The sequence below is a fragment of the Micromesistius poutassou genome (assembly GCF_964030765.1).
Source record: "Micromesistius poutassou genome assembly, chromosome: 5".
Taxonomy (NCBI): domain Eukaryota; kingdom Metazoa; phylum Chordata; class Actinopteri; order Gadiformes; family Gadidae; genus Micromesistius; species Micromesistius poutassou.
In genome coordinates this window covers 1,077,929-1,100,419 of record NC_140275.1, presented here as the reverse complement: position 1 = coordinate 1,100,419, position 22,491 = coordinate 1,077,929, and the positions used below count along the sequence as shown (strand labels likewise).

Genomic DNA, 22,491 nt, shown 5'->3' with positions numbered 1-22,491 from the left:
CTGCGGGCGCTGCGCTACCTGATCAGAGACACCAGCGTGCTGCAGAAGGTTCTCAGGCTGCAGGTGGACTACTTGATAGCCAGGTGAGGAATACCCCCCCCCCCCCCCCCTCCCAAGGCTACGGCCCTCCTTAGGAACCACGGCTGCACAACGCGAGCGTGACAGAGACTCCATACTGCCTTTTATCCCAATCCCCTTTCCCCGCGCAATTTAGAATTGTAAAATAAAAGGCAATAATGTTACCTTCATGCGTCTTTCCCTGTATCTTACAAAACACCGTGACCGCTTTATTGTGCTGCCAGTTGACAAGGCACACTGTCTGGTTTCCCGGAGGGAGGCTAATGGGTTGGGGGATGTGGTTCTGTTTTCGGGGAGGGATAAGTAGATGTTTTCTGATCCAATCAGGTGCATCGACATCCAGCAGAGCAACGAGGGCGAGAGGACCCAGGCGCTGAGGCTCGTCCGAAAGGTGAGATTAAATCCACCTTAATCTTTAATCTCCCACAGCCTATCTGGCTGCTCCCTCCTCCTGCTCCCACGTGGGCCGGCTGGGCGGTGTAGGGGACCGGGCAGACTCAACTCTGGAGTAGGCACGGGATAATTTCATGTCATTATCCTGGACAAAATACCTGCTATTCAGGATATCGTCACGTTAATCATCAAAATATGCTTATAACTCTTTAAGGTGTACTGAAACATACCGGAATCACTTTACCTCAACGTCATTTTCAGTGAAATCAAGCCATCTTTCTTTCTTTCATCTTTCATTGTAAAACTCTCGGATAAAAGCATTTGTAAAGTTTTAGTACCTTTGGCCGATTTTAAATAAATAAGGAAATCAAGATGCAGGATGGGTGTTTAAAAAGTTGTACAAACACATTTTATACGACTGTATCATAGTGTACTTGTAGTGACTACAATGAAGTCAGAGTCAAGTCAAAGATCCCCTGGTTTTCACATCGTCCCCCTGAACCCTCCCTCCTCAGATCATCACGGTCAACGCCATGCTCTTCCCCACCTCGGTCGCCAACTCCCTGATCGCCGTGGGAACGGACGGACTACAGGAGCGGGACCGCATGGTCCGTGCTGCCATCGCCATCGTCTGCGAGCTGGGTGAGTTGAGACGCAGATCTGGACCTGAGTGGAGACGCAGATCTGGACCTGAGTAGAGACGCAGATCTGGATTTGAAAAGAGACGCCGATCTGGATTTCAGACACGGATGTGTTACAAGCACAACTGGGAAGCTGTGTGTAGTTCTAGTGGTCGAATGCCTTGTATGCAAAGATAATTAGCAGGATAACAACGCAAGAAAATAATTAGAAACATTCACGTTACGGTTTGACTTCCATGGAAACGAATACAAGAAGAATGCATCACGCTCTCTCACGCTGAATGCACGTTTGGGGAAGTGGCATAGCACCGCGGTCGCCTGTATTGTACTCTTGTTTGCGATAGAGGGAACTCCGTCAGAGTCGTAATCTAATGAAACGCACGGCGTCCGCAGCCCTGAAGAACCCGGAGGTGGTGGCCAAGCGGGGCGGCCTCAGCACCATCCTCAAGAGCGTCATCGACTGTCGGCTGAGCCGCATCAACGAGGCGCTGATCACCACCATCCTGCACCTCCTCAACCACCCCCAGACGCGGCAGTACGTGCGTGCGGACGTGGAGCTAGAGGTACGCGCGTGCTAGCGTGTGATGTATGCCAATGCGCGCACAAGGGTTCGTTTTTTCTGTTTGGGATTAACGCCAAGAGGTTTTTATTCGTGTCTTGATCTATGGATTTTACAGTGATGAGTTTTTTTTCTTTTCCACATACACTTAAACTTTCCTTCCCTCTAAACCAACTGCATCAGTGTCTGGTAACAGATACATGAGACATCCCATTAACGCCAAGCCACGATAGCTACATTGGTGTCATTTGATTCCTCTAGCAGTCTATATATAAATATCGATATCTATAAGGTTGGTAACAGCCCTCTGTGTTATCACTAAGTGTTACTGTATTACATTGAGTCAATATTTGCCAACATGTCTTTCGCCCTGCAGCAAATCCTGGCCCCATTCACGGACTTCCACTACCGGCACAACGCCGATACGTCTGAGGGGCAGCTCAAGTGAGTGCTGTGTGATTGAGATGGTGTGTATGTCGGGGGCTCGGCGGGGGTGGTTGATGTGGGATTGCCAGTGTCGGGGCCGACCAGTGATTCACGTTGATGGTTCCTTGCGTAATCATGTCCCTGTATGGGTTCCAAAGAAATGTTCATCTCTGACATTGCTGTGCAACAGCCTTGATTACCAAGGTTTGGTCAGGAGTGCGTTACATGTTATGCTTACAGATATGCAGTGAAGTCTTTTCCAGGTTTTATCCGAATCGCTTCTAGATAAACTCACTTCTGACACAGATGAATGGTTATATTTGTAAGATGATGATGTGGTTACCACTATCGTGTTGGTTCTTGTGTTTCCATGAGCGTTGTGTCCTCACCGGTGGATGTGTGTGTGTCGATATCTCCTCAGGGAGGATCGGGATTCCCGCTTCCTGTCCAGTCGGATGGCCATCGTAGCAGCGTTCCGCTCCTGGTCCGGTACGTGTCTTAGGATTCACACAGTTACACTATGAACACTAGGGGTGTAACGATACACTCATTCGTACCGACATTTTTCGGTACGGGTCTAAAAGTTTGATGCATGTTTCATTTCAGTACGTACCGAAAAAAAAAAATATATATATATAAATTTTTTTTTTTGAAAAACGTTTTTATTGATTATCAGTGTCTTGTCTTGTCCTGATGTTTTGTGTTGAGGACCACAATGGAAATAAGTCCTGGACTTTATTGTGTTTTTATCCTGCAATATGTGTGGTTTTGACCCTTGCTGCTTTTCTGTCTTTGTTTGTGCCAGGGATTATCAACCTATGCAAGACCGGGAATTCTGGAATCCAGTCTTTGATTGGCTTGCTCAGCATACCGAACATGGAAGTTAGGGTGAGTAATCGCTAACTCTTTCTTGGCTTTTAATGAATGCGGTGGTGGCAGTTGGTGTTATTGTTTGATCATAAAACATCAAACGAGAGGTGTGTTGCAGCCACAACACTCTGCCAGCGAGATACATGAACTATGAAGTCATTTTCATTTTCCCCTTCATGTAGACATGGAATTTCAAATTTCAAATGAACCAAGCTGTTTTTTCCCCACTTGAAACGGACGCCCCTGAATTCAGTTAGGCGAACCTCCGGAAATCCAACTTCTGAGTACATCAACTACCGCTTTGATGTCCTTGAAACATAAAGGGGTTGCATCATTCATGGGAAAAACATATCTTGGGACACCACCAAAGTATTTGATTTAATAGAGCCGTGATCAAGAGAAGATACAGGCAGAGAACCCGCCTCTTCGATGAGGCAAGGGTGTACATGTACATTCTTATAAGGAAAGTTTCACACTGTTGACACGAGCATCAAAGGGTTTAAAGTAGACGACGAAAGTGGTTCCAAAGGTCTGCATCTATTTAGGTGTGATATAACGGTTAGGTTAAAAGCCAACTGAAAGTGATCCTCACAGTATCGGCTCAGATCCTAGTAACTTGTAAATTCAAATACTGAGAATCTGAGTTGATGAGTGGTACATTGTGAACCAGGTTGGGGTGATTCCATCTTAAAGGATTGAGTTGGTCTATGATGGGACAGCGGGGATATAGGCATAAGGCATGGATGTAGTGTAAAGGTCTCGTGGTTAAATTGTCAGTAGAGATTTCTTTGAGGTGCCAAGAGACTTTATACAAAGGTTTACTGAATTATGACTAACTGATATAGAAGCTTATGTTTTTATGTGGTGTGTAATTCATATTTTCCAGGACAATTGTGTTTTGGAATTATCCAATGCAAGCAGTCAGTCTCATTTGAGCATAAAAAGAAAAGGGAATGTAGAGTAAGGAAAAGGTGGGAACAAACATGAAGCATTTCCAGGGAATGTTGGTGTCAACCACCAATCGCAGGAGATAACGTCCACATTGTAGATTAGAAATAAAGTCTCAGAAAACAACAGGTGTAGCCAGAGTGCAACATACGGTAGAGAAGTGTATGTCAGCCGCTAGTTAACAATACAAAGTGGCTTAACGATGGCCCAGTTCAATAATTTAGTGTCTGTCACTTCACATGGATGCAATGATGAAATTGTAGTGCAAGCAGGTGTGTGTAGCACGGTTTTAAAAGCAAAGGGTGTACAATTAGTTTTTCGATGGTCATCTTGCTGCTTAGTTCTCCTTGTAACACTGTCAGTTTGGGTTCACCTGTACAGGTAAAACAGTGTGTAAATGGTTCAGGTGAGGCTGATGCTGGATGTAATTTCCCCTTGCAGAAAGGCTTGCTGGAGGTCTTGTACGAGATATTCCGGCTTCCTCTGCCTATCGCAACCCAAGACTTCACAGAAGCTCTTCATAGTGTCGGTAAGTCAAAACGCCCGTCTCCTTCAGATTGTGCCTCTTGATGCACCCTTTAATACACACCAGCTACCTCGTTTCCTCTTGGCCTCGCTCTGCCTGGCATGTTGTGTGGGTCTCTGTGTGGGTGCCATGGGTCTTGCTGATCTCCTCCTCCTCCCAGACCCCAGCAGGGGCCAGGACAGCTGGAGACTCTCCGATGGCTTCGTGGCCGCCGAAGCCAAGGTGCTACTCCCTCACCGGGCCCGTTCCAGGTGAGCCACTCTCTCCCCCAAGCCTCTGCTAGCGCTGAGGAATGGCACCGGCGCTGCTATGGTAGGAGCTGTTGGGTGTTGGTCAAGGTTATTGTTAATTCTTTGTTTGTTTCGTGCTCAGGCCTGACCTGATGGACAACTATCTGGCGTTGGTGCTGTCAGCCTTCATCACCGGGGACCTGCTGGAGGTGGGTTGAGGCTCTCTGCCAGCCTGCAGGATGGGCCGGTTCTCGTGGCCAAACAGGGATGGCCAGTGTGTTGGATTTATCCATTATATCTTTACTATTTCAGACAAAATATTAGAAAAGCGTAAAGCATTATAAAGAATCAATATAAATAATGATAATATTTATTATCTATATATATAATGTCAGTGGTACAATGCTGTTCCTGCTCTTGAGCACATTTGAAAACGAGGAGCTGTGGCATGTCAAACCTAATGTTTGTGTTCCCCTGGCCGTCCCAGGGTCTGGTTGAAGTGGTGACCAGCAGCGAGGACCAGCTTGCTGTCCGAGCCACCATTCTCCTGGGTGAACTACTGCACATGGTAATGTGATGTTTGTGTTACGGGATGCAACAATCAGATCAAACAATCAGATTTAATTTTTCAGGGCGATACTAATCACCGATTTCATTTATTTATACTGCGAAATATAGGCTAGAGTTTTAACACATTCATTCAAAACACAGACCTATGAATAAACTATTAATGTATTATGGATGATAGTGGAAGAGTCACTTGATTGGCTCCTGCAATCTGCAATTTTTAAGTCGGTCGTCCAAACACAGATCACATGATCAGTCGGAGTGTTTTCTGGCTCCTCTCAGGGGCATGTTAATATGGGTGGCTTATTTAATAAAATGTTGTTTCTCTTCCCCACCCACCCATGCGCTGTGCAGGCCAACACTATCCTTCCTCATTCCCACAGCCACCACCTGCATTGTCTCCCCACCCTCATCAACATGGCCGCCTCCTTCGACATCGCCCCGGAGAAGCGACAGTGAGTTCTGACACGACACGGATGCAACACAAACGAGTTTCTGTTTTCCATCACAAACGCCTCCCTGCACTCACGGCACTTAGCCCCGTCACGCTCTGTGACGTCTTGAGTCTGTGATGGTTATCTGGGGGGAATATCTCGAGCTCCTGCCGCTCACATCTGCCGGTCCGGTGTGTTCCAGTCGAGCGAGCGGCGCGGTGAATCATCTGAAGCGCTTCCATGAGAAGAAGAAGCAGGGGCTGAAGCCCTACAGCCTGTACCTGGACCACATCATCCGCAAGTCTGTGTCGGCACACAGCCGCAGGGACACGCACACGCGCGCGCACAGAGACATCTACGCCATCAAGGTACGTTCTGGACGCAAGGCAGACGGCGGCCTACTTATGGACATTTCATTTGACGTGTAGCTGAAAAACAGTCCAAAAATAAAAAAAGGATGATGTAAAAACTGAGAAAATATGTAAGTAATGTGGTGTTTAATTGATTGTAGTCATTGTACAATACTTGATTATCAATTACTGTGTTTTTATGAAATTGTGCGTCCAACTTTCCAACCGTTCCCTTCCGATGCATCACTATCTGTACACGAAGGCATGTTTGTTTGATCATTTATGTTTTATTGTGGGGGTTGTGTGTAGGACACGGAAGAGGCTCTGATGACGAACCTAAGAGACAGCCAAATACTCAACCACAAGCACAACCTGGAGTGGAACTGGCTGCTCATCGCCACCATCCTCAAGGTGGGCCCATACTCCATGTCTACACATTGCAACCATTGTGCAAACCGTTTTCAATTGATGTGTCTGTGCAGCCTACCCGACAAGGTGTCCTTACACCAAATGTACACTGGAGCGGGATTTATCAAACCAGCCAATGTGCAAAACATCTGCTGATGAGTCACCAGAAAGAATTCTCCCCCTTTTTTAATAGTTGAACAACAATAACAGTTGAACACACCATTCTTTTGTATTCGACTGGACCTTAACAAACTTTGTCAAAAGTAGCACATTAAGAAGACTTCCACGTTTATTAGAAAATACATTTAAGTTAGTTTAGCTGTAGCCTGGACAACTGCTTGGTTGCCCACGCAGCCTCGCTCGTCAATTCCCCAATCGGTGATCTTCCTCGTCTAGGTTGACGTCAAAACTGCCGTTGTGCTCTTTGATTTGATGTTCACATCAAGACCCCGCGTTGCGTTCATGTTGCAGACGCCTGGTCGTCCTGCTCACATGGTGCCGACGCCCGACCGTGAACAGGCCTGTGTGTGTGTGTGTTCGCTCTTCACATGATAACGTGTGTTTCTTCCCTCAGTGGCCAAACGTTAACCTCAGGAACAACAAAGACGAGCAGATGCACAAGTAAGACACTCCACTCCATCGCCACCCCCTTAGCCCCGAACCCCCCCCCCCTCTGTTCCACAACCTCATGAAGACGAGCTGCCACGTGACCACGCCCGTGTTTCCCCTTCTCTGTGGCCTCGCTCCCAGGTTCGTGCGGCGGCTCCTGTACTTCTACAAGCCCAGCAGTAAGCTGTACGCGGCGCTGGAGCTGGACCACTCGCGGGCCCGCCACCTCACCGTGGTCGGCTGCCAGTTCATCGAGTTCCTCATGGAGTCGGGCGAGGTGAGCGATCGCTGGTGTGCCACCGACAACCCGACACACGCGCTACCGTCCATGGTGGACATTTAGGTCCCGTCCACACGGAAATTATTCTTTTTGTGAAAACGTAGAAGGCTTCTTCTTTTTTTTTGGTGGAGAACCAGCGCCACATAGAGGCCTTGAATATGTACTACAGCGTTTCTATAGCTAGATGCGTTTTTTGCATTGAGTCCGTCTTTACGGAGAAATTCCTGAAACGCTGCCAAGGAAAACGGAGGGTAAAAGATTGTTTTCGCCCGTGTGGACGTGGCCTAAAGGCCGAAGTATACTACTCCGTATCCGTAATCCGTAATCCAACTCTGTAACTACGGAGACCCCTCGAGCATTCGCAGTTCTCCGTCGGGATGTCGGATACGCGATGCAATTCGCCGCCCGATCGATCTTATATGCTAACTACTAACCATGTAAATAGTGTTGAAAATAAACCTGCAACGCTTTCAAATCTTATTTGGTGTTTTATTAGTCCTTAATGTGCAAAGTAAACAATGTACAAAGTAGATACGGTGCAAAGTCAAACCGGGGAAAGTGATTCGGGAAATGATTTTGTTAGAGGACCAATCACAGCCCTTGCCGTCTCCGTCCGTCTCCGTTGCCTCGACGGAGAGTTAAATAATATTGGATGCGCACGTAGAGCTCCGGAGAGGGTCTCCGACAGGCTCTCCGTCGACGGAGAGGGCTCTCCGTGTCTACATACAGCCCTTTACGGAGGACTATAAATCCACCTTAAGGGTCCTTGTCTTGACCACGGCCCGCTAACCAACGCCCTCTCCCCGTCCCCGGGAGCAGGAGGGGCAGGGCTACCTGGAGGAGCTGGTGAAGGACATGGTGTCCTGGCTGTCGCTGTCCTCGGGGCTGAAGCCCGAGAGGAGCCTTCAGAGCAACGGCCTCATCACCACGCTCAGCCAGCACTACTTCCTCTTCCTGGGGACGCTCTCCGCCAACCCGCACGGCGTCAAGCTGCTGGAGAAGTGCGGCCTGTTTCAGTGGTAGGTCGGGGCGCCGGGCGGGGCAACACTGACTGAAAAAAATGACTAAAAAATGACTTTATTGTTAAGTGAAGCTAATTTCTTCTTCTCTTCCCCTTCCTCGCAGCCTGCTGAATCTGTGTTCGTTAAAGAACCAGGACGCTGTCCTCAAGCTGACCGTGTCCACTCTGGACTACAGCCGGGACGGCCTGGCCAGAGTCATCCTCTCCAAGATCCTCACCGCAGCCACCGATGTAGGGCACTCACTCACTCACTCACTCACTCACTCAGTTGAAGTCTTTAGCTGCCTTGTCGTCACAGCGGAGGTGTATTCCATCCCATTCCATCTTTATCTAGGCTATTATCTAAATCTATCAGCTGTAAAAACAAAAGCAGTCAAAATACGCCAAAAGTAGTCTCCCTGATCGGAAACGAACCCTTCTGCTCCACCTGCAGAGTGGAAGTGCTCGTTGAGTAACATGTGAGCGGACTGGAAGCGGATGCACTAAACTCTTGAGCTTGATCAGCCCACCCACACACACTCACACTCACTGATCCATAAACCTGTCGGTCCTTTGTCTGCTTCGTACCACTCTATGGACCGGACTAACGCACGCTCCTCCCTCCTGCTGTGTCCGTAGATCGGCCGCCTGTACGCCACCAAGCACCTGCGCGTGTTGCTGCGCGCGGGCGTGGAGTTCTTCAGCAGCTGGGGCATGGAGCTGCTGGTCACGCAGCTCCACGACCACAGCAAGGCCGTGTCCATGGAGGCGCTGGACATCCTGGACGAGGCCTGCGAGGACAAGGTAACGCACCCTAACCCTGACCCTGCTCAACAGAGACTCGTGGAAACACCAAGTCGTGTGTGTGTGTGTGTGTGTGTGTGTGTGTGTGTGTGTGTGTGTGTGTGTGTGTGTGTGTGTGTGTGTGTGTGTGTGTGTGTGTGTGTGTGTGTGTGTGTGTGTGTGTGTGTGTGTGTGTGTGTGTGTGTGTGTGTGTGTGGTTCAGAAATATTGTTTATGGATGGAAAAGTTTGCTGGTAGATTGAGCCTGGTTCCACTTTGCTGTCGTATGTGTTTGTGCGTTCCGTCTAACCTGGCGTCCCGTGCTGGTCCACAGGCCAACCTCCACGCTCTGATCCAGCTCAAACCGGCCCTGTCTCACCTGGGGGACAAGGGCCTGCTGTTACTGCTCAGGTCGGTCCCACTCCGCACCGCAGCACGCAATCTTGACAACGCCGTCCTTTCAGTCTGGGGAAAGTGACGTCTCTGGAAAGTGCTCGTTACATCATTAACCGATGCGCTCGTCTTTTTCCGTGTTTAGGTTCCTGTCCATCCCCAAGGGCTTCTCCTACCTCAACGAGAGGGGCTACGTGAGCAAACAGCTGGACCGATGGCAGAAGGTAGGACCCCTGTTTACAGACGCCGCTCAAGACGTCTCTTTAGCTGGCACCACGTCTGAGGCGGTGGTGGGACTCTAAACACTGAACACTGCCTCTGTTGTCGCAGGAGTACAACCTGAAATACGTGGACCTCATCGAGGAGCAGCTCAACGAGGCGCTGACCACGTACCGCAAGCCGGTCGACGGAGACAACTACGTCAGGCGCAGCAACCAAAGGTGAGGGGGGGGAGAGGATGCCCCCGGACACCGCGCTCTTTAGACCGCTTGCTACTAAGGGACATTAGCACTCATCGTTCCCTTAGTTATTTACTTTGAGTTCTTTTGCTTGATCTGTCTCTCTCTCTTTGTCATGACTCTAGGTTACAACGACCAAACGTCTATCTCCCTGTGCACCTTAGGTTACAACGACCAAACGTCTATCTCCCTGTGCACCTGTACGGTCAGCTGGTCCACGACAAGACAGGCTGCCACCTGCTGGAGGCTCAGGTACCCACAGAACCACTCTTCCCCCCCCCCCCCCCCACCCAGCAGCATTTACACTAACGTCACGCAGGATTTAGTTGATGATAACCAAACAACGTAAAGCTAACTACCTCCTGATGTTCTCCTCCTCCTCCTCCTCCTCCTCCTCCTCCTCAGAGCGTGGTACCAGACCTCAGCTACACGGTCCGCTCCCCGATGCTGGACACCTGGGAGGGCATCAAACATCTGAAGGCGGCGCTCTGGGCTCTGGTCGGTACCCGTCTGGTTCACCTCCACACCACACAGCTCATACACCACACAGCTCATACACCACACAGCTCAAGCGCGTGTTACCGCGTGCGGTGGCGAGAGACGTCTAACTCTCCGTCCCTCTCTCCGTCCCTGCAGGCGAACATCGGCTCGTCGAACTGGGGCTTGAATCTCCTGCAGGAGGAGAACGTCATTCCTGACATCCTGGCCATGGCGCAGCACTGCGAGGTGCTGTCCATACGAGGGTAAGAGCCCGCGCGGTGAACGCCCCGTGGTCGTAGCGTACGGTGCGGTGACGGGCTCCACCGCGTGGGAGGCAGACCTCGAAGAAGAAGAAGAAGAAGAAGAAGAAGAAGAAGAAAAAGGGTTTTCAGAGTTTCTGTTGTTGTGGTTGGATCGAACTTACAGTGTAGTCAACGTTTCCAACCTACAGTCACCATCTTTTCCATCCTCCCACGCGGTTTCCGAGACCTGGCTCAGGCGGATTTGTTTTGTAAATCTGCCAGATGGTTTGACCCGCATTCAATTTGACTACTCTGGGCTTTTTGGTTTTGTTTTTTTTTGATTCTGGAGAAATTGTGCCGTGATAAGCTTAAAAGGAAAAGAAACAGGTCATAGAACATGTGCGAGAGCTTTGTCCCAGGTTTCGTTTTTCAACCACTACATTCACTAAAGGCATCTGATTTGTGTGCGCGTGTGTGTGTGTGCGTGCAGGACGTGCGTGTACGTGCTGGGGGTGATCTCCAAGACCCGGCAGGGCTGTGAGGTGCTGAAGCAGTACGGCTGGGACGCGGTGCGCCACAGCCGGCGGACGCAGTGGCCCGTGACGCCCGAGGAGGTGGACGCCATGCTGACCCTGGAGCTGTCCTCGGTGCCCAGCACGCTCAGCCTCAACTCGGAGTCCACCAGCTCGCGCCACAACAGCGAGAGCGAGTCGCAGCCCAGTGAGTGGCGCTCATGTTCAGTGGGCCTGGTTGGGTTGTCTGATGCCGATGTGTGGAAGGGTTCCACGGTGACGGTTGCCCACGTTGTCACGTCGGGACGGTTCCAACTTTCAGCTCACGAGCCCATCAGGCCCGTGCTACAAACAGCGCCGCAAATGTGTATTTTGCAAATGTATATTTTGCAAATGTATATTATTTAAATCCTCCAGTTTTGTACTAGGGATGGGTCAGAATATTCGATTATTTGTTCGGTCAAAGCCGATTTTTAACATTTGGACCGTTAACATTTTTTCCCATTTAAATAAACAAGAATTAACGGACAGAACTAATGTTGGTTCTGTAGTACTATTAGTTTTTTTTATTATTATTAATCATGTACAGAAAAACAATATACACAAGCATAAATATTAATATATATGCATACAACACAAACACTGATCACTGTTAAAGTTGTTTTTTTTTGCGTTTAAGATTAAGTGATTTCTTGCCGATGATCCATGGCTGCCTTTGTGAATGTCGGCACACATCGAATAATCGATTATTCGTTCACACCACCCACTGATTATTCGACCATGAAAAATTTGAGTTATTCACATCCATATTTTGTACTGGATGTCTGTCCGCAGGGGCGATAGTTTGTCTTGTTTGTCTTCGTTCAAATGAATGATTAATTTTGTTAAGTACCAAAAGTCCTTGTTTTTAGTCCTTGCTGATAATGACATCTTTGAGCGAGAGCAAGTAAAAAATTGTCATGGGGCCACGTTCATTTCAGTTAGTATAGTTCATAATATTAATTAAAAAAATTAATTGAAAAAAAGCCATCCATTTCTTCAGCTCCGTATGTGCACCTCCCCCGCAGGCATGTACATCATAGACGACGACAAGTGCGAGGTGCTGGACCACCTGGACGAGACCAGCTACCTGCGCTGCAAGCCGGCCAAGGAGCGCAGCCCCTTCACCATCCTGGCCTCCACGCGCTTCGTCCGCAACCGCCTCATCAACTCCCTGTCGCTGCCCAGCAAGAAGCTGCGCTCCACCAGCGACCCCAAGATGCCGTCGGGCTCCCGCACGCCCACCGAGCTCAAGATGGGCATGAGGCGCAACCGCACGGTGACGGAGCCCTCGGTGTTCAGCTCCAGCCAGGGCGACGTCTTCACGCCCATGTTCAACGGCCGGGCCATGCCCAAGAGCCCCACGGTCAGCCTGGAGACGTCCTTCGTGGGGACCCGGGGCGACTCGGAGGAGCAGCTGGCCGAGGGCCGGCTGTCACGGGGGGGCGGGGGGTCGTCCGGGGGCCTGGTGCTGGGGGTCCTCGGGGCGGGGGGGCACGCGGCCGGGGACCCCCCCGCCGCCGCCGCCGCCGCTGCTGCCGCCGCCACCGCCGCCGGCCGGGAGCGGGAGCAGAGCAGCCGGGAGCGGCTGGCGGGAGGGGACGGCGTCGGCGTCGGCGGTGGGGGCGGTTCCACCGTAGGCGGCGGCGGAGGAGGCGGCGGCGGCGGCGGGGGCGGGACTCAGTTCAAGAGCCGCAGCCAGAGCTTTAACACGGACACGACCACCAGCGGCATCAGCTCCATGAGCTCCAGCCCGTCCCGGGAGACGGTGGGGGGTCCCGAGCAGGCGGACCCCGAGCAGCCCGACTCGGCGGACTGCGTGAGCCTCAACACGGTGGTGTCGGCCAAGACGGACAAGACGCTGCTGACCCTGCTGTCGCCGCAGACGCCCGAGTCGGACGACCCCGACGACCGCGGCGACGACGACCCCGACCCCGACAACGACGACCCCAAGGCCGGCGCCGTGTCGCTGGTGCCGCCGGGCTCGTCGCACACGCTGCCGCGCCGCGCCCACTCGTTCAAGTCGCCCTCGGTGGCCAACATCAAGAGCCTGGCGGACTGCAGCTTCATGTACACCAGCCCGCGGGACGCCCTGGGCTACGCCACGCTGAAGCGGCTGCAGCAGCAGCGCATCCACCCGTCGCTGTCCCACAGCGAGGCGCTGGCCTCGCCCGCCAAGGACGTGCTGTTCACCGACACCATCACCATGAAGACGGGCAGCCTGGACTCCAGACTCACACCGCGCAGGTAGGCTCCCCCCCCCTCCCCCTCCCCCTCCCCCGGTGAGTGGGTGAACGTCTGGAGGTTAGCTGGACGTGCTTCGGCGATTCGTGTCGCTGTGAGAGTCTAGTGTGTCGCTGTTTGTCTTTAAACAACGGGATTCATACTTGTTCCCTTCCTACTTGGTAAATCTCGTCGTTCCATCACTGGAAGGGCAGGACGGCAGGGAGGTCGTCTTCAGCAGTACTGTAACACATGTACTGAGTGTGTGTGTGTGTGTGTGTGTGTGCGCGATTAATGTTTTGCACATGTGATGCCCCGCCCATCAGGCTATCTGATTGGATCGAGGCGTGCGCAGCCGAGCCCGGCCTGGGTCCCAGTCCGTACCGCAGGATCTCCCAGACCTTGGTCCCGCGGTGGGTGTGGCCGCTCGGGGGGGGACCTAGAGTTAGAGCGTGGACCGTAGGCCTGTCCCCCTGTCCCCCTGTCCCCCTGTCCCCCTGTCCCCCTGTCCCCGGGCGTCTAGTGGCAGACCCCGTTGTCTAGTGGCTGTAGTCTACTGAGTCTAGTAGGGGTGTAACCATACACTCATTCGTACCGAAAAATTTTCGGTACGGGTCTAACGGTTCGATGCACGTTTCATTTCGGTACGTACAGGAAAAAAAAATATATATATTTATATATATATAATAATAATATATATATTTTATTTTTTATTTATTTTTATTTATAAAGTTTTTATTGATTATCACACACTGTGTGAGTGTCTTGTCTTGTCCTGATGTTTTGTGATGAGGACCACAATGGAAATAAGTCCTGGACTTTATTGTGTTTTTATCCTCAATTGTATTTGAGGTCTTTCCATTTGTGTAAGGCATTTGTTTGATACAATTTAATGAATCAAATCAAAATCCAATTGTTTAATAAAAATAAAATTGCCGTACCGTGACTTAAAAACCAAGGTACGTACCGCATCGTGACTTTAGTGTATCGTTACACCCCTAGAGTCTAGCCTGACTAGACCTGCTGTCTTGTGGCTGTAGTCTAGCACTAGTCCAACCTGACTAGACCTGCTGTCTTGTGGCTGTAGTCTAGCACTAGTCCAGCCCGACTAGACCTGCTGTCTTGTGGCTGTAGTCTAGCACTAGTCCAGCCTGACTAGACCTGCTGTCTTGTGGCTGTAGTCTAGCACTAGTCCAGCCCGACTAGACCTGCTGTCTTGTGGCTGTAGTCTAGCACTAGTCCAGCCCGACTAGACCTGCTGTCTTGTGGCTGTAGTCTAGCACTAGTCCAGCCTGACTAGACCTGCTGTCTTGTGGCAGACTAGACCTGCTGTCTTGTGGCTGTAGTCTAGCACTAGTCCAGCCAGACTAGACCTGCTGTCTTGTGGCTGTAGTCTAGCACTAGTCCAGCCAGACTAGACCTGCTGTCTTGTGGCTGTAGTCTAGCACTAGTCCAGCCAGACTAGACCTGCTGTCTCGTAGGACAGCAGGTGGATGTGCTCTCAATAAGTAAAATCCATGTGTAGCAAAACAAATGAGTCTTGAATTGTGATGTGGAATTTCAAAAAAACGTGTTCTGCCTTCAGTGATGCTTCATGTTCTCCTGTGTCTGATCTTGACACTCTGGCTGGAGGTAGACGAAACCCACTCTTGCTGTGTGCGTGTGTGTGTGTGTGCATGTGCATGTGCATGCATGTGCGTGCGTATGTGCGTGCGCGTGCGTGTGTCCTGTGCGTGTCTTAAGCGTGTGCTTCTGTGCCTGCGGCGCTGCGGCCAGCAGGCTGTCTGACCGGAGGAAGACGTGTGCAGACCCGTGCACCATGGCGGGCCCTTACCGCCGGCTGTCCCGCACCCTGGGGGCCCGCTGGGTCGGCCCCGCCACGCGCCGGTAACCAAGACTAGTCTAGAGCCCGGCCGCGTCCAATCAGAGGAGCCGCTAACACCTGTAGCGCCTGAGGTCAATGCAGTGGCTCCTGTAGCCTCTGTAGCCTCTTTAGCCTCTGTAGCCTCTAGCCTCTGTAGCCTCTGTAGCCTCTTTAGCCACTTCAGCCTCTAGCCTCTGTAGCCTCTGTAGCTCCTGTAGCCTCTAGCCTCTGTAGCCTCTGTAGCCTCTGTAGCCTCTAGCCTCTGTAGCCTCTTTAGCCTCTTTAGCCTCTGTAGCCTCTGTAGCCTCTGTAGCCTCTAGCCTCTGTAGCCTCTAGCCTCTAGCCTCTGTAGCCTCTAGCCTCTGTAGCCTCTAGCCTCTGTAGCCTCTAGCCTCTGTAGCCTCTGTAGCCTCTAGCCTCTGTAGCCTCTAGCCTCTAGCCTCTGTAGCCTCTAGCCTCTGTAGCCTCTAGCCTCTGTAGCCTCTGTAGCCTCTGTAGCCTCTAGCCTCTGTCACCTCTTTAGCCTCTGTAGCCTCTAGCCTCTAGCCTCTGTAGCCTCTAGCCTCTGTCACCTCTTTAGCCTCTGTAGCCTCTAGCCTCTGTAGCCTCTGGCCTCTGTAGCCTCTGTAGCCTCTGTAGCCTCTAGCCTCTGTAGCCTCTAGCCTCTGTAGCCTCTAGCCTCTGTCACCTCTTTAGCCTCTGTAGCCTCTAGCCTCTAGCCTCTGTAGCCTCTAGCCTCTGTCACCTCTTTAGCCTCTGTAGCCTCTAGCCTCTGTAGCCTCTGGCCTCTGTAGCCTCTAGCCTCTGTAGCCTCTTTAGCCTCTAGCCTCTGTAGCCTCTAGCCTCTGTAGCCTCTGTAGCCTCTAGCCTCTGTAGCCTCTTTAGCCTCTGTAGCATCTGTAGCCTCTTTAGCCTCTAGCCTCTGTAGCCTCTGTAGCCTCTTTAGCCTCTAGCCTCTTTAGCCTCTAGCCTCTGTAGCCTCTAGAGCCTCTTTAGCCTCTGTAGCCTCTGTAGCTTCTGTAGCCTCTAGCCTCTGTAGCTTCTGTAGCCTCTAGCCTCTGTAGCCTCTAGCCTCTGTAGCCTCTGTAGCCTCTTTAGCCTCTGTAGCCTCTTTAGCCTCTGTAGCCTCTTTAGCCTCTGTAGCCTCTTTAGCCACTTCAGCCTCTAGCCTCTGTAGCCTCTTTAGCCTCTGTAGCTTCTGTAGCCTCTAGCCTCTGTAGCCTCTGTAGCCTCTTTAGCCTCTGTAGCCTCTGTCGCCTCTAGCCTCTGTAGCCTCTAGAGCCTCTAGAGCCTCTTTAGCCTCTGTAGCCTCTGTAGCTTCTGTAGCCTCTAGCCTCTGTAGCCTCTGTATCCTCTGTAGCCTCTAGCCTCTTTAGCCTCTTTAGCCTCTAGCCTCTGTAGCCTCTTTAGCCTGTAGCCTCTAGCCTCTTTAGCCTCTGTAGCCTCCCCCCCCCCTCCAGTAGAGCGAGTGCGTTGTGCCTTTGTGTGTGTGGGTCGGTGACCCAGTGCTTCCTTAGAATCGTCCCCTGGACCCCCAGCTGGTCTGACTGGTGTCTGTAGCCTCTATCGTGATGTTGGGTCATTGTCGTTAAGAGTCTGACATTCTGCCATTTTGTTCTCTGACCAACAACCATTTGTATCCAAATGTTTTTGCATCGTGTGCGTGCGTGCGTGCGTGCGTGCGTGCGTGTGTGCGTGTGCGTGCGTGCGTGTGTGTGCGTGTGTGTGTGTGTGTGGACATGCCGGGCCCCGTCAGGCAATCTGAGAGGCCGCCGACGTATGAAGAGCCCGGTCCGTACCGACGGCTGTCCCGGAGCGTGTACCCCTGGTGGGTTGAGCCTGCTCAGCCTGCACTAGCTAGCCAGCTTAGTGGGTAGAAGGCACGGCTGCTGCCTTTCTGCTTGAAGCCGTTCGTATAGAGCCTCCCTCTCTGCCTCGGTAGACCCGTTGTTTGCAGGTCGCTGTCGATCCAACTCATCCCCTTGGCTCCTCCTCCTCCTCCTCCTCTTTGGACCACTCCCATAGGCCTCTGAAGGATAAGTCCCGCCTCCGAGGCTCCCGGTTCCCTCGGTCAAATGTCTATGGGGAATAACACGGGGTTTATGAATGATCGGACATAACAAACTCTGTAGGTGGAGGAGAAGTAAAAGCTGCGTCACGTTTTGAACTACACACTTTTTCCTTCTTTTCTAGTTTCGACTGGATTTTTTGGGGGATTTTCGGTGCTGTTAAAGTAGCATTAATAATAGTTTACTACTTTTTTAACGGCACCGACAATCCAAAAAGCCAGTAGAAACTAGATGGAAAAAGTGTGTAATTCAAAAGTGACGCAGCTTTTACTTCTCCGCCACCTACGGAGTTTGTTATGTACGATCATTCATAAACCCCGTGTTATTCCCCATAGACGTTTGACCGAGGGAACCGGGAGGCGGGACTTATTCCTCAGAGGTCCATAGACCAGCAGTAGTGTTGGTCTCTAGTAGTCTCCAACAGAGTGCCTGTCAATCAAGCTCTTTATCTAGATCAGTGGTCCCTTGATTGGAGACCCCGCCCTAGCTAGCATCCTCCCATCTCGTAGCTTCACCCTCCTCTTCCTCTCCACCCTCTCCCTGCTCTCCCCCCCACCACCATCACCACCACCACAACCACCATCTCCACCACAACCACCACCACCATCACCATCATAACCACCATCACCACCACCACAACCACCACCACCATCATAACCACCACAACCACCACCATCATAACCACCACCATCATAACCACCACAACCACCACCACCATCATAACCACCATCACCACCACCACCATCATAACCACCATCACCACCACCACCATCATAACCACCACAACCACCACCATCATAACCACCACCACCATCATAACCACCACAACCACCACCATCATAACCACCACAACCACCACCATCATAACCACCACCACCATCATAACCACCACAACCACCACCATCATAACCACCACAACCACCACCACCATCATAACCACCATCACCACCACCACCATCATAACCACCACAACCACCACCACCACCACCATCTCCACCACCACCACCACCACCATCATAACCACCACCTCCACCACCACAACCACTACCTTCACCACCTCCACCACCACCACCATCACAACCACCACAACCACCACAACCACCACCTCCACCATCTCCACCACCGCCACCCCACCCACCTTACCGCATCCCCCCCCTCCTCCACCACCACCACCACCACCTCCTCTGACCCCCTGTCCCCCCTCCACCACCTCCTCTGACCCCCTGTCCCCCCTCCACCACCTCCTCTGACCCCCCCCTCCACCACCTCCTCTGACCCCCTGTCCCCCCTCCACCACCTCCTCTGACCCCCTGTCCCCCCTCCACCACCTCCTCTGACCCCCTGACCCCCTGTCCCCCCCTCCACCACCTCCTCTGACCCCCCCTCCACCACCTCCTCTGACCCCCTGTCCCCCCCTCCACCACCTCCTCTGACCCCCCCTCCACCACCTCCTCTGACCCCCCCTCCACCACCTCCTCTGACCCCCCCTCCACCACATCCTCTGACCCCCTGTCCCCCCCTCCACCACCTCCTCTGACCCCCCCTCCACCACCTCCTCTGTCCCCCCCTCCACCACCTCCTCTGTCCCCCCCTCCACCACCTCCTCTGTCCCCCCTCCACCACCTCCTCTGTCCCCCCTCCACCACCTCCTCTGTCCCCCCCTCCACCACCTCCTCTGTCCCCCCCTCCACCACCTCCTCTGTCCCCCCCTCCACCACCTCCTCTGTCCCCCCTCCACCACCTCCTCTGTCCCCCCTCCACCACCTCCTCTGACCCCCTGTCCCCCCCCTCCACCACCTCCTCTGTCCCCCCTCCACCACCTCCTCTGTCCCCCCTCCACCACCTCCTCTGTCCCCCCCTCCACCACCTCCTCTGTCCCCCCCCTCCACCACCTCCTCTGTCCCCCCCTCCACCACCTCCTCTGTCCCCCCTCCACCACCTCCTCTGTCCCCCCTCCACCACCTCCTCTGTCCCCCCTCCACCACCTCCTCTGACCCCCTGTCCCCCCCTCCACCACCTCCTCTGACCCCCTGTCCCCCCCCTCCACCACCACCTCCTCTGACCCCCTGTCCCCCCCCTCCACCACCACCTCCTCTGACCCCCTGTCCCCCCCTCCACCACCTCCTCTGACCCCCTGTCCCTCCACCACCACCTCCTCTGACCCCCTGTCCCCCCCTCCACCACCTCCTCTGACCCCCTGTCCCCCCCTCCACCACCTCCTCTGACCCCCTGTCCCCCCCCCCCCCCCCCTCCTGTCCCCCCCTCCACCACCTCCTCTGACCCCCTGTCCCCCCCTCCACCACCTCCTCTGACCCCCTGTCCCCCCCCCCCCCCTCCACCACCACCTCCTCTGACCCCCTGTCCCCCCCCCCCCCCCCCCCCCCCCCTCCAGGTTCCTGAAGGCTCTGAGCTTCGCCTCCCTGGACAAGGAGGAGCTGCTGAGCCCCATCAACCAGAGCACGCTGCAGCGCTGCTCGTCGGTGCGCTCCATGGTGAGCAGCGTGACGTACGGCTGCAGCGACGACTACATCGGCCTGGCGCTGCCCGTGTGCATCAGCGACATGTTCCACGTCCGCGACGCGCCCTACTTCCAGCAGAGGGCCAGCCCGCCCTCCGAGGAGAGGAAGTGCTTCCTGTTCGGCGACGGAGACGGTGAGGAAAAAGATTTATGGATGAACAGGTTGTTTTATGTAACTGTTGACTGTTTGCACCTTTTTTATATATATATATATATATATATATATATATATATATTGGATGATGGTTCCTCGTTAAGTAAAATTAAAAAAAACGAAACGTATTGGATGATGGTCCCTCGTTAACAAAAATGTAGAAAACAAAATGTATTGGATGATGGTCCCTCGTTAACAACTTTAAAAAAGACAAAACGTATTGGATGATGGTCTCTCGTTAACAACTTTAAAAAAGACAAAACGTATTGGATGATGGTCTCATTCACATATTTTAAATATACATGAACCCGTCTTTGATGTTAGTACCTTCCTAAAGAGCAGCGTGCAGGTTCACGTCCTGTCTTCACTCACGTTGAGCGCTCATCAAAGAGGATCTCGGGGACCTTTTTAGTTTTTCCTTCACTGCCGGCGAGTGCTAACGTTAGCGCCCTGATGAAGTTATTCGGGGCAGGGCGAGCTTTACGAACGTACAAACCCTGACACAGAGCAGCACGGGGCTGTCAATCACCACGCTGTCGGTAACGGGCATGTCAGCGGTGCATTCCCCTTGTGATGCGTTAGAGTCAAAATAAGTATTTCGGTGGGCGTGCGCGTTGTGTTACTAAAGGTGTCGAGCTGTCATTCTAAGCCTCGCAACGTGAACGTAGTAATCGATCATTCCGTCGTGCTTTGCCGTCACGTTTATTCATTTCGGGTACCGGCCGGTCGCTTTTTGTATTCTTGTATTTTATATTTGTATTTGCTAGACCTGCAAATACCACCAAGTCTTCTATGTACTGTAGTCTGGTGTACTAGTCCAGTAGTCCACTACTAGTCCACTAGTCCAGTAGTGTATCACCACACCTCTGCTAACGTCAGCAGAAGGGACACATTGAACAGTGCGTACAGTATGTAAATGCTGAAGAGTAAAATCAAGAGCTTTAAATTATAATATGACCAATAAATCGCGTCAAGTTGGTGCCTGCATGTGTCTCTGACCCCGCCCCCCTGACCTTGTCCCCGCCCATCTAACCTTGTCCCCGCCCCCCTGACCTTGCCCCCCCCCCACAGAGCGCCCTCCCATCCCGGTGCTGCGGCAGCAGTTCAGCATCTCGGAGCTGATGGCGAGCCGCAGCGAGGGCGCCAGCCCGGCGGGCGGCGACGACTCGGGGCTGCAGGAGCACACGGAGGACAACTGCCTGTACTGCGTGGGCGCCGTGGTCATGGGCTTCCCCCCGCAGCTGCTCATCAACGGCACGCACTCACGCACCGGTGAGTGGGAGTGTGCACAGACGCACACACACGTACACACACACACACGCACCGGTGATTGGGAGTGTGTACAGACGCACACACGCGTACACACACACACACGCACACGCACACACACGCACCGGTGAGTGGGAGTGTGCACGCACGCACACACACACGCGAGCACGCACGCACGCACGTACACGCACCGGTGAGGGGCCACACCCTGGGTAGAGAGGGGATGGGAGGGAGTGGGGCCCAACCATGACCGCATTGTGCGTGCGGTCAGGAGCACACACAGACACACAGACACGCACAGACAGACAACACAGACACACACCACAGACACACGCCACAGACAGACAACACAGACACACACCACAGACACACGCCACAGACAGACAACACAGACACACACCACAGACACACGCCACAGACAGACAACACAGACACACACCAGACACACGCCACAGACAGACAACACAGACACACACCACAGACACACGCCACAGACAGACAACACAGACACACACCACAGACACACGCCACAGACAGACAACACAGACACACACCACAGACACACGCCATAGTCAGACACCACCGACAGACAGACACGTACACACATACACACGCACACACACATGTACACACACACGCACACACACATGTACACACACACACACACATGTACACACACACACACACACACACATGTACACACACGTACATACACCACACACACACCACAGACAGACAGACAGACACGTACACACATACACACGTACACACACACATGTACACACACATACACGTGTACACACACGTACACATGTACACACACACGTCCCTTCCGTGACGCTACACACCCATAAATCCTCGTCCCATGGGTTTAAATAAATTTAACTAGCATCCGACTGTGCCTTTCTTATTATACAACGTCACGTTATGATGCCGGATTTTATATTTTAACGTTGATGACCTCTCACAGTGAAACTGGCCCCGAGTTAAGAGTGAGCAACACGAGCAGAGTGGACGTCACTGTACGCCCCCTCGTCCCCTGGAGAGGATTAGGACAACGGCGTCTTAAAATAAGACATGTTCCAACGTCACCATATAGGGCGGCTCGATTTTGGAAAAAATGAGAATCACGATTTTTTTGGTCAAGATTGAAATCACGATTCTTCAA

General features: G+C 52.6%; 1 protein-coding gene across 1 annotated transcript in view; it reads left to right on the top strand.

Annotated features, from left to right (window-relative positions):
* The window catches only part of LOC311343919 (rapamycin-insensitive companion of mTOR-like), a gene marked incomplete at its 3' end in the record, with an annotated part of 25,939 nt that extends 3,626 nt beyond the window's left edge, over window positions 1–22,313 (top strand). Inside the window, exons 5-34 of the mRNA XM_084468883.1 lie at window positions 1–83; window positions 406–469; window positions 987–1,113; window positions 1,506–1,675; window positions 2,048–2,115; window positions 2,519–2,586; window positions 2,903–2,985; window positions 4,357–4,444; window positions 4,602–4,692; window positions 4,814–4,880; window positions 5,159–5,239; window positions 5,593–5,693; window positions 5,875–6,040; window positions 6,332–6,433; window positions 7,005–7,051; window positions 7,181–7,316; window positions 8,139–8,338; window positions 8,445–8,571; window positions 8,959–9,123; window positions 9,437–9,513; window positions 9,641–9,719; window positions 9,826–9,935; window positions 10,118–10,205; window positions 10,359–10,451; window positions 10,590–10,696; window positions 11,166–11,395; window positions 12,255–13,473; window positions 19,775–20,034; window positions 21,126–21,380; window positions 22,294–22,313. The exon at window positions 1–83 is cut by the window's left edge and continues 49 nt beyond it. Of these exons, the coding sequence (XP_084325009.1) occupies window positions 1–83; window positions 406–469; window positions 987–1,113; window positions 1,506–1,675; window positions 2,048–2,115; window positions 2,519–2,586; window positions 2,903–2,985; window positions 4,357–4,444; window positions 4,602–4,692; window positions 4,814–4,880; window positions 5,159–5,239; window positions 5,593–5,693; window positions 5,875–6,040; window positions 6,332–6,433; window positions 7,005–7,051; window positions 7,181–7,316; window positions 8,139–8,338; window positions 8,445–8,571; window positions 8,959–9,123; window positions 9,437–9,513; window positions 9,641–9,719; window positions 9,826–9,935; window positions 10,118–10,205; window positions 10,359–10,451; window positions 10,590–10,696; window positions 11,166–11,395; window positions 12,255–13,473; window positions 19,775–20,034; window positions 21,126–21,380; window positions 22,294–22,313 (4,572 nt within the window). The remainder of the gene's footprint in view (window positions 84–405; window positions 470–986; window positions 1,114–1,505; window positions 1,676–2,047; window positions 2,116–2,518; window positions 2,587–2,902; window positions 2,986–4,356; window positions 4,445–4,601; window positions 4,693–4,813; window positions 4,881–5,158; window positions 5,240–5,592; window positions 5,694–5,874; window positions 6,041–6,331; window positions 6,434–7,004; window positions 7,052–7,180; window positions 7,317–8,138; window positions 8,339–8,444; window positions 8,572–8,958; window positions 9,124–9,436; window positions 9,514–9,640; window positions 9,720–9,825; window positions 9,936–10,117; window positions 10,206–10,358; window positions 10,452–10,589; window positions 10,697–11,165; window positions 11,396–12,254; window positions 13,474–19,774; window positions 20,035–21,125; window positions 21,381–22,293) is intronic.
* Window positions 22,314–22,491: the final 178 nt, after the last annotated feature.